This window comes from Hemitrygon akajei, chromosome 14 (genome assembly GCF_048418815.1).
Source record: "Hemitrygon akajei chromosome 14, sHemAka1.3, whole genome shotgun sequence".
Lineage (NCBI taxonomy): Eukaryota > Metazoa > Chordata > Chondrichthyes > Myliobatiformes > Dasyatidae > Hemitrygon > Hemitrygon akajei.
The window spans coordinates 56,259,743-56,271,832 of NC_133137.1; the positions used below are offsets into that span (position 1 = coordinate 56,259,743).

General features: G+C 43.0%; 1 protein-coding gene across 1 annotated transcript in view; it reads left to right on the forward strand.

Annotated features, from left to right (window-relative positions):
* Positions 1 to 120: 120 nt before the first annotated feature.
* Positions 121 to 12,090, forward strand: part of recql (RecQ helicase-like) — a 46,998-nt gene continuing 35,028 nt past the window's right edge. The window contains exons 1-3 of the mRNA XM_073066128.1: positions 121 to 258; positions 8,891 to 8,958; positions 11,118 to 11,315. Of these exons, the coding sequence (XP_072922229.1) occupies positions 8,943 to 8,958; positions 11,118 to 11,315 (214 nt within the window). The 5' untranslated portion in view covers positions 121 to 258; positions 8,891 to 8,942. The remainder of the gene's footprint in view (positions 259 to 8,890; positions 8,959 to 11,117; positions 11,316 to 12,090) is intronic.

Genomic DNA, 12,090 nt, shown 5'->3' on the forward strand with positions numbered 1-12,090 from the left:
CTCGTGTGAATGACGACATGACGTCCCGCCCTTCCAAGGGGAGGGCATTAGATCTGTGAATGACGGGAGGAAGCCCCGCCCCTCTGAATGCTCGGCGCGTGAATGACGATGTCCTGATCCGCCCCTTTCCGGGTGCTACATCCCGCGTGAAGGGCGTCTTTCCATTTCTCGCCACACCGTCGGCAGCAGCCTCAGGTTTGAATCTCGCATCTTACGGCTGTGATATCCCTAATCGAACGGCAGACCCCCACTTGTCAGGTAATTGCTTCCGCGGTGCTTTGGTTTCTCACTAAACCGGGAGATTGAACCGGGCCTGTGACGTCATGGGAATAACTACGAATTGGTACCGGGATTGCAGTGATTGGTTCTCACTGGACCAATGAACAGAGGCGCTACTGTTGATTGGTTCTCCTGTTGGGCATGTGGAAGCTGATGCTGAGGGGCTGGGTGGGAGTTGCTGGAGACTTTCTGCACTTGTTCCCTCATTCTGATTAGGCTGTTAGCACTTTAGAGTAGCAGACAAGGTGGGCTGAAGGGCCTGCTCTACGTTTTAGATAGCTTGGGGGGAATCCCACGTCTTAGAGCCCATCACCGAAATGCACCCCCCTGCGGACATCACTTAAACACCATCAAATGTTACCGGATGTGTTTTCTCCTTTGGTCTCCAACATACCACAAGCCTTATTTCTGACTTTCCCCTGTTCTAATGAAAGTGTATTCTTTGGAAACGTTGATAGATATTTTTTGCCCCGCAGTATTTTGCTTTTTTTATTTCAAACTTTCAGCACGAAGTATATTGGACTTTTGCACCATTCCAGTTAGGTACATTGACCTATTAATGTAAGACCTACAGATTCTGCCACGAGTGAGCTTGGTGATGCGCATGTAGTAATTTAGGAAATGGCATGCTTCCTCTGCTATGTGTGTTCAACTTGTGTATGCTTCAGATAAATAGGTGAGGTTTTCAACGCTGTTCTGAATGCTCCTACATTTTAAAAATATTATGGATCGGGCTTTCCTGCATCAGTGCGGAGTTTCAATGTCTCAAGGATGCTTTGAGAGTGTACTTAAATTTTCTGTACCTAGTTTAGCCATCGTGGAGGTTGAAGTAGTGTGGCCTTTTGTGAAATGTGTTTTTGATCATATGAACAGATTGATTCTCCGTTCAGGGCTGTAATTAGGATACAGGGATGTTAGCCTGGGAGAATGCTGATGTTAATTCAGCATTGCTGATGATGGATTTGAATATTTTCAGGGATGGTAATGGTGATATTTCTCTTGTGTGTTGAAGGGCTTTACTCTATTTTTGTTTGTAACCTATTCCTGGCCTATGAGTACTTGATGGTATCTATGGAGTGAACAATCCTTACTTTAACCTCCTTCCCGGAGAGTTTGATAGGGTAGTTGAGAAGGAGCTTTATACGGCATCTTACACTTTCCATACCGGATGTAGTGATTCAGATCAACGGGCTTACTATACACCATCAGGATAGATCTACAGAATCTCAAAAGCAGGGGTGGAGGAGTATGGCCTCATTATCAACTCTTCTTAGTGCACAAATATATCAGATGCATGGAAACTCTGGCAGGGACTGCAAGACATTACTTTCTACAAAGCAAAACCCGATAGTATGAATGGCAGCGATGCTTTACTACCAGATGAGCTCAATGCCTTCTATGCACGCTTTGAAAGGGAGAACACAACTATAGCTGTGAGGATCCCTGCTGCACCTGATGACCTGTGATCTCCTTCTCAGAGGCCGATGTTAGACTGTCTTTAAAGAGAGTGAACCCTCGCAAGGCAGAAAGTCCTGATGGAGTACCTGGTAAGGCTCTGAAAACCTGTGCCAACCAACTAGCGGGAGTATTCAAGGACATTTTCAACCTCTCACTACTATGGGCAGAAGTTCCCACTTGCTTCAAAAAGGCAACAATTATACCAGTGCCAAAAAGGAATAATGTGGGCTGCCGTAACGACTATCGCCCGGTAGCACTCAAATCGACAGTGCTGAAATGCTTTGGGAGGTTGGTTATGACTAGACTGAACTCCTGCCTCAGCAAGGACCTGGACCCATTGCAATTTGCCTATTGCCACAATAGGTCACTAGCAGATGCAACCTCAATAACTCTCCACATGGCTTTAGACCACCTGGACACACAAACACCTATGTCAGGAGGCTGTTCATCGACTATAGCTCAGCATTTGATACCATCATTCCCACAATCCTGATTGAGAAGTTGCAGAACCTGGGCCTCTGTACCTTCCTCTGCAATTGGGTCCTCTACTTTCTAACCGGAAGACCACAGTCTGTGCAGATCGGTGATAACATATCCTCTTCATTGACAATCAACACTGGCACACCTCAGGGTTGTGTTTTTAGCCCACTGCTCTACTGTCTGTTTACACATGACTGTGTGGTTAGGCATATCTCAAATACCATTTACAAATTTGCTGACGATACAACTATTGTCGGTAGAATCTCAGGTGGTGACGAGAGAGCGTACAGGAGTGAGATATGCCAAATAGTGAAATGGTGCCACAGCAACAACCTGGCACTCAATGTCAGTAAGATGAAAGAACTGATTGTGGACTTAAGGAAGGGTAAGACAAAGGAACGCATACCAATCCTCATAGAGGGATCAGAAGTGGAGAGAATAAGCAGCTTCAATTCCTGGGTGTCAAGATCTCTGAGGATCTAACCTGGTCCCTACATATTGATGTAGTCATAAAGAAGGCAAGACAGCAGCTATACTTTATTAGGAGTTTGGAGCAATTTGGCATGCCACAAATACACTCAAAAACTTTTATAGTTGTACTGTGGAGAGCATTCTGACAGGCTGCATCACAGTTTGGTATGGAGGGGCTACTGCACAGGACTGAAAGAAGCTGCAGAAGGTTATAAATCTAGTCAGCTCCATCTTGGGCACTAGTCTACAAAGTACCCAGGACATCTTTAAGGAGCAGTGTCTCAGAAAGGCAGCGGCTATTATTAAGGACCTCCAGCACCCAGGGCGTGCCCTTTTCTTACTGTTATCATCAGGTAGGAGGTACAGAAGCCTGAAGGCACACACTCAGTGATTCAGGAACAGCTTCTTCTCTGCCATCTGATTTCTAAATGGACACGGAATCTTTGGACACTACCTCACTGTTGTTCTGTTTTTGCACATTTTTTAATAATCTATTCAATATATGTAATTGATTTACTTGTTTATTTGTTATTATGTTCTATTTTATTTATTTATTTTTTTCTCTCTCTGCTAGATTATGTATTGCATTGAACTGCTGCTGCTAAGTTAACAAATAAACCTGATTCTGATTCTGATTCCTTGCAGCATTTTATGGGACATGGTGAGAAGAACTTATTCTTTATCTAGCCCATGGTCCACGATGTGTTAACCTGGTTATTGTATCTTTTTGTCAGTCTTATGAGGGCAGACTGTATCATGGTTTAAACCATATCTGCAGTATAGTCCCTCTGTTGTTGCAGCACTGAAATGAACAGCTTTCTTATCCTATACAGATGATAGACTGAAACCACGTGGTGGAGAAGGTGGAGAAGGATTGACCACATCAATCCTGTTAGCAATGTATGTTGGGGGAAAAAAAAAGCTGCTGGAACTTAATTATTTGCTGATGGTATTTTACAATGTGCAAGCTTTTCGATTATTTAGTTTTATTCTCTTTTATTCAATTGTAGCAGTTTTGTCCATATTTTCAATATACCAGAAATCAGAAATAAAATAACACTTCAAATTGTGTTACCACTCTGTCTTTCAAAATGTCTGCTAATTGAGTAAAATCATGGTGGATGAAACAGGTGATTCTGAGTATCATAAAGGAGTTTTCTTCACGGTGTTTGGTATAGAGAATGTGATTTCTATTATTATTCCATGTAATCGCCAGGATGTTGGATAGGAAAAGATGATCTCAGTCTAATTTTATTTTTGGGTAGCTTTTTCTATGACTCATGCAGCAGCTTTCACTCTGAATGTAGGCCTGCCAAATTTGGTTTTAGAACTGGTGATAGATCTAAACATTTCTAAATGGAAATTTCCCAAATGATTTCATCTTCTCTTTGTTCCTCGGTAAACTCAACTGCAGAACGGCTCTCAAATGTTATAAAATATAGGTCTTTAGTATGAGGATACAAGTCTAAATTCAGATGGAAGCCAAAATATCGGGACAGTAGCTCAAAACAAGTTGACAACACTTGTAACTAGAAGCATGCTATATGTTAAATTGATAAATATTAAAGATTGCTACCGTGCATTAATGTGGCCAATTCCATGTTCCTCTGGATGCAGTATGTTGGCTTGTAAGAGACTACAGATGCTAGAGTCTGGTGGAAAAAGCAAACTGCTGGAAGAACTTGGCAGGTGTGCTGAATGTGTTGAGTTCATTGTTCATCAATTTGTAGTATGTTGGTTCTGCTACTCCATCTTCTTCCTCTCTTCCTTCTTTTTGTCTTCTTCCTTTCCCACACTCCTGCTCTTGCACCATCCATGTTATATAAACCAGGAGAATGCAGAGGTGTCATATACTGAGCGGATTTCTACGATACAAAATTTTGCTATTAATTTGTTGCAGGTTCAGTCTGTATGAAAAGCTGTTCTGGAATTTTTAAGAAATAGGATCAGAAATTATTTGGTCCTTCAGTCCTATTCTACCATTCAATGTAATCACAGCTAATCATCGGTTTCAGTACTTATTTCTGTCTTTACCCCTGGGTCCTCTTGGCATTAATAATTGTATTTGCATCCTTCTTGAATTAACTTAATGGCTTAGTTCCACTTCATTTTGTAGTACACCATTGGAATGAAGGAATTTCTCTAGGTATCTTCTGTATGGCGTGCACTTTATCCTGAAGCTGTCATCTCTGGTTCTGAACATACCTCCTGTACCTAGTCTTCAAGTCCTATTAGAATCTTATCGGTTTCCTAAAGATAGCCTCTCATTCTCTAAATTCCATTGAATTATAGACATCACTGCCCAATTCTCTCTGTATTTCTCCATTCTGCCATCTCAGGCATCAGCCTACAAATCTTGTACTCCTCTGTGACAAAACAACACATAATGCTCTGGATGGGACACTGTATATTGCAGCAAAGCAGCCTTGCTCACCTACTGAATCTTATTACAGTGAAGGCCAACATACCATTTGTCTTGCTACTGGGCTGCATCTGAGCACTTGCTTTCAACAACTAGTGTACTAGAACACAAGTCTCACTGAAACCTTTCCCAATGTATAAAAATGTAGATAATGTGGATAAATACTTTGAGAGGATGGTCAAGGATTGCATCTGCAGCTTGCTGCCATCCAAACTGGACCTCCCTGCAATTCGCCTATTGACACAACAGATTGACAGACATTGCAATCGCTACTGCACTACATCCCGTCCTTACACATCTGGAGAAGAAGGATGCTTATGTGATAATGCTGTTCTTGGACAGCATTCAACACCATAGTTCCATCCAGGCTCGACAGGAGGCTGAGACCTTGGCCTTGACCCTGCCTCGTCAAGTCAAGTCACTTTTTATTGTCATTTCAACCATAACTGCTGGTACAGTACACAGTAAAAACGAGACAACATTTTTCAGGACAATGATGTTACATGAAACAGTACAAAAACTGAACTGACCTACATAAAAAAACAACACAGAAAAAAACTACACTAGACTACAGACCTACCCAGGATTTCATAAAGTGCACAAAACAATGCAGGCATTACAATAAATAATAAACAAGACAATAGGGCAGTAAGTTGGTGTCAGTTCAGGCTCTGGGTATTGAGGAGTCTGATAGCTTGAGGGAAGAAACTATTACATAGTCTGGTCGTGAGAGCCCGGATGCTATGGTGCCTTTTCCCAGATGGCAGGAGGGAGAAGAGTTTGTATGAGGGGTGCATGGGGTCCTTCATAATGCTGTTTGCTTTGCAGAAGCAGCGTGTAGTGTAAATGTCCATAATGGCAGGAAGAGAGACCCCGATGATCTTCTCAGCTGACCTCACTGTCCGCTGCAGGGTCTTGCGATCCGAGATGGTGCAATTTCCGAACCAGGCAGTGATGCAGCTGCTCAGGATGCTCTCACTACCGCCCCTGTAGAATGTGATGAGGATGGGGTGGGGGGGGGGGTGGGAAATGGACTTTCCTCAGCCTTTGCAGAAAGTAGAGACACTGCTGGGCTTTCTTTGCTATGGAACTGGTGTTGAGGGACCAGGTGAGATTCTCGGCCAGGTGAACACCAAGAAATTTGGTGCTCTTAACAATCTCTACTGAGGAGCCGTCGATGTTCAGCGGGGAGTGGTCGCTCTGTGCCCTCCTGAAGTCAACAACCATCTCTTTTGTTTTGTTCACATTAAGAGACAGGTTGTTGGCTCTGCACCAGTCCGTTAGCCACTGCACCTCCTCTCTGTAAGCTGACTCGTCTTTCTTGCTGATGAGACCCACCACGGTCGTGTCATCGGCGAACTTGATGATGTGGTTCGAGCTGTGTGTTGCAGCACAGTCATTGGTCAGCAGAGTGAACAGCAGTGGACTGAGCACACAGCCCTGGGGGGCCCCTGTGCTCAGTGTGATGGTGTTGGAGATGCTGCCTCTGATCCGTGTAGCTTGATCCTGGATTTCTTGTAAGTTCGCTGGCAGGTGGTAAGAGTGGGCTCCCTCATCTTCACCCCTCTGACTCTCAATACAGGAGAACCTCAGGGCTGTGTACTGAGTCCCCTCCTTTACTCCCTGTGTACCCATGCCTGTCTTGCCACCCACAGCTCTAATCTGCTAATTAAATTTACCGATGACACTACATTGATTGGCCTTGTCTCAAACAATAAACTGGTGGCCTACAGGGATGAAATCATCTCTCTGACACAGAGGTGTCAAGAAAACAACCTCTCCCTCAATGTCGCAAAAACAAAGGAGCTGGTTGTGGATTACAGGAGGAATGGTGATGGCATTGACATCAATGGATCTGAGGTTGAGAGGGTAAACAGCGTCCATTTCCTCGGCATCCACATCACCGAGGACCTCGTGGTCTGTACACACCAGCTGTGTGGTGAAAAAGGCACAACTGCGTGTCTTTCACCTCAGACGGTTGAGGAAGTTTGGTATGGGCCCCCAAATTCTAAGAATTTTCTACAGGGGCACAATTGAGAGCATCCTGACTGGCTGCATCACTGCCTGGTATGGGGACTGTATCTCCCTTATTTGCAGGGCTCTGCAGAGAGTGCTGCAGAAAGCCCAGCGCATCTGTAGTTGTGAACTCCCCTTAATTCCAGACATTTACAAGGAAAAGTAAAGTCAATTGAATTCATTCATAATCTATCCTTTTGTTAATAAAAACACAGAAAGAATAACCCAACACTGATCCACATTGTACTGAATTTGCCTTGGAATTAGGCACACACCTCATTTCGGAGCTGCTTTGCATTCTGGCGATTTCCATTCCCCCATAACAAATCATTCTTGAATATCATGACTAGCCAGCTACTGAACTCCATGGCACTCCTGTGGGCCACCTGGATTTTAAAAAACTATTTGTTCTGTGAATGATGATTTATTTGTACAACTTGTCTTCTGTGCATTGGTTGTCAGTCTTTGTTTATCTACAGTTTTTCATAAACTCTGTATTATTTCTTTGTTTTTCCCTGTCAGTACCTGCAAGAAGGTAAATCTCAGGGCAGTATATGGTGACAATCATGTGGCAGGAGCTCGGCGCATAAAAGCATGCCAGCATGGCCACGAAGTTCAGATCAAACATCAGAATGGGGAAGAAGTGTGACCTAAGTGAATTTGACCGTAGTATGATTGTTGGTGCCAGATTCGGTGGTTCAGGTATCTCAGAAACTTCTTCTCTTCTGGGATATTCACACACAGCAGTCTGTAGAATCTACAGAGAAGGGTACGTAAAACAAAACAAAAAAAAAAAGAAACATCCACTGAGCAGCAGTTCTGTGAGCGAAAATGCCTTCATAATGCGAGAGGTCAGAGGAGAATGAACACGCAGGTTCAAGCTTTCAGAGAGGCAACAGTAACTCTAATAACCATGCATTACAACAGTGGCGTGTAGAAGAACAGCTCTGAATGCACAACGTGTCTAACCTTGAAGAGGATAGGCTACAGCAGCAGAACACCAGACTGCGTTCCACTTCTGTACCTAAAAAGTGGCCTTGAGTATATACATACTTTGATAATAAATTTACTTTGCCTTTGACTTTGAGATAATAAACCTGATTTTGAGCTCCATGGACTGAAATGGAGTCCATGTTATTTGTGTTGGCCATGGGCTTAGTTGGGATCTATAATGCATTGTGTACAGTGTTAGGGCATATTCTGGAGTTGGGGTATATTGCAAATATTAACTTCAGCAAACTATCTTTAGACTTGGATTATAGGTTACTTTTAAAATGCAGCCCTAGACAATGGTTTCCTGGAGCTGTGGACACCAGTTATTTGAAAACCAGATAATTCTGATTAATGTTCATTCTGGGTGTCTGAAGTGTGGGTGCGAAGAAGGTATGATAATTATATGCAATTCAAAGGAAGCATTGTAGATATGTTGTACCTATGGAATTGTTCTACTGCTGCCTTTGATCTTTAGCATATAAAATGTCATTTAATATTGGGTTGAGCAGGCCTCTCCCTCCAAGAGTGTCTCATTGTTGAATAAAACACTTCTGTATGCACTAGCTTCAGTGTCTGTCCTGTGACTTTGTTCACTTTACAACATTCAGCATCATTGTCATCTCCACCTAGTGGCTTGGAAACTGCATCGCAGGCACTAATCTTGGAGATATTCTGCAGAGAGAGTTTTTAAAAATGACATGTCATCGAATGATTCTAAAGATGCCGTATATCCTTGTTCAGAAATTTATGTGATAAAATATTGTTTTGCAGGCTTTGAAGGTATATCAGTACTCTGAAAGGTGGTTGTTACTCTGTTTCAAGGATGGCTGATATTTCAGGTGAGTCGAGCATTCTACAGCATGGCATTGTGAGAGCAAAGTTTTGAAGGTTCTGTGGTCTTTCAGGTTTTGGTGCATGAGACCGCTCTCGCCATTAGCTTCTGGGACAAAAGGTCACCTTTCTTGGCTTTCAGGTTTAATCTCAAATTTGGAAGCACGTTTCCTGCACCTGTCTAATGATTCTGTGTTAGCACTTTAGGGTGTGGATGCTTTCCTAGTTTTATTTAGATTTTAGGGGGAGTTATGCTACTCACTAATGTGTGAATTGAGAATTATGAAATGAGGGCATAAGAAGTCAGCCGAGTGGTTCCCGGAGCCTGTTCCATGTTCAGTGGGATTCTGCTGATCTGACCTTTGCTCCCAACGACATTCTACTGCCGGATTCCCGGTGACCGTGATCCTCCTTTAATCTGAAAGGCTTCCTTCTGTAGCCATAAATAAATGACCATGAGGTAGAGAATTCCCACCCTTTGAGAGTTGAAATTCATTGAGTGTGGGAAGAGACTGTTCGGTCCGTCAAATCCATGCTAACAATCAATTACCCATTTACACTAGCCCCATTTTATTCAGCCTCTGTTCCCATCGACTCTCCCCAGATTATACCATTCACCCACACACTTGGAGCAATTGTAAAGAGGCCAAGTAACTGTGTGATCTGCATGACTTTGGGAGGAAACCCATATGGTCGCTTGGCGAGTGTGCACATTCCACACTGAACAGAGGTCAGGACTGAGCTGCCAGCAGGAGCCAAATGGCAGCATCTGAAGTCTACCTCAAGCAATTATTTTCTGGTTTCATTACAACTGATGGTGTAACACTAGTATACTGTGCCACCTCTCCTTATTGTAGTCACCAGTGGTTAATCTCCCTGGTTATTAGGAGAACTTTTATGACAAACCTCAGGCTCCCATGACTGTGGCTAGAAAGATTCAGATTCATTTATTTATCACACATACATTGAAACTTACAGTGAAATGTGTTGTTTGTGTTAACAACAACTTGTGGCTGCGCAGCCCACAAGTGTGGCCACACGTTCTGGCGGCTACATAGTTTGCTTGGCAGAACAACACAGAGCACAGCAGGCAACAAAACAACAGCAAAACCTGCCCTTTTTCTCCCTCCTGCCCACCCACACACTGTCTCCAACCCCAGGACAGGCCTCTGTGGGCCTCTAGTCTTCAGGGTTTGGCCATTGGGTTTGACTTCTGGAGTTCCAATCAACCTTTGTGTTTCAATCTTTGGTATGAAATTCCGCGTAGGTGATTGGTTGTAGCACCCTTGTTCCATCTCCACAATCCCATTCCCTTCTTTTGAGGATTGGATCTTGGACCATAGGGCTGGTTAATGTTCCATTTGTAGCCAATGCAGAGACTCCAGTCTGAATAGTACAAGATGATATCAGACCTGTGTTCTGGAGGTAAAAACAGTAGAACCCTCATGCTTTAAATGCCCAACTCCTCATGGAACTCTCTCAAATTCCAGGAATGTCATTTGAGTACCACAAACATATGTCTAAAATGCAGCCTTGTGCTTACAACTAATCGTTGATGTAATTAGACGGAAGAAACATCTTTGTTTCCTTTTTGATACTGTTTAATTGAAGTGGAGGAGAAGACATTCTTATTCCCCTTAGAATTTGTTAAACTCCAATTCTGAAGTCTCTTGTCTCACATGGAGTCAGTGATAAAATAAAAATGAGTCAATCATACTGTACTCCCATTATCTCATGATATTCAAACAAACTGTTGTCTTTGCCCAAAACAATACAACAAAATTTTGTGTACTGCGCATGTTCCATTGTTAGACTCAGATTTATTTATCACATGTACATCCAAACATACAGTGAATTGCATCATTTGTGTTAACAACCAACCCAGCCAGCAATGTGCTGGAGGCTGTCTACTTTGGAATTTCTTGGGGTTTTTTTCCACATAAAGGGGGCTACTGCTAATGGCAAATTCTTTTCAAACTCCAAGACTATTCTCACCACCAGTGCCACCATCCTCTCTGGCTGCCCACTCAGTCTAGGCATCCAGTAGGAATGGGAGTATCTGTCAGCAGCTTGTCTCCAAGTAATGTCCCCGTGTCTTTGTAGTCTGTTTCATTGCAAAAGATGGAATAACATGACTATTTTTGTTTGAAAGTTGCTCTATGTGTAGATTTGCAGGAGGAACTGATGTTGATTGACAGTGAGATGAAGGCCTTGGAGGTCCAGATACAAGAGCTACTGGAAAAGCAGCAGGCCCTGCAGGAGAGGAAGCAGCGACTAAACAAAAAACTAAAGAAACTGAGGGGGGATCATGAGGCGGGATCCAGCACTGCACCAGAGGCATCTGCTGAGGACTGGGACAAGAAAGGTATGGTGAAATGGGATCTGGCCCACTTTCTTCTGAATGTTAGCAGAGTCTTTGCACTAATGTGGTGGCTTGCAATGGTCCAAGGGATATTCCCCACCCTCCCTTCCAATTAGTTGTGATGTTAATGAGAGCAATTGAAGTTGTACACCTGGATTTTCAAATATCATTTTGGGCTACATCCACACTACACTGGATAAATCTGTAACCGAAGCTTTTTCTCTTCGTTTTTACAAACACTGGCAGACGGCAGTGTGCTATTTCATTGTTTTCTTGAACGCAACCTAACAATTTCAGAACAGACAACAACGAGACTGAAGCCAGAAGAGTTAGAAATGTACTCACCAAATACTTTGACTCATAACTTACTGAATAAATAAGTATACTCACTTTGCCCTGCTTTCTGTCCTTGCTCGTATGAAGGTGGTTTACCTATTTATGCAAGTACTTCTCTGACAATAGATGTGTAACAGCCTACTGTAACATTGTATGGAAATACAAGATAACACTGATGCAGACATGTTTTATACATTTAACAAGGGGCTTTATTAATGCAACAGAGTTAGTCAGTTTTTCAATGTTCATCGTCAGCCGGGTCAATCTGTCCGTGAACTCCCTGTCGGTTGCCTCCGTACGCTCCAGTATTTGTTTTTTTAAAAACTTTTAAGTTCTCCTGCGCGAGAGCCAGCAGCTGTCCATCGTTTTAAGTTTTTCTAGTCTGTAACTACACAAATGCACAATTTCACACCGAGATTTGACACCAAACAGGTTGCTTGTT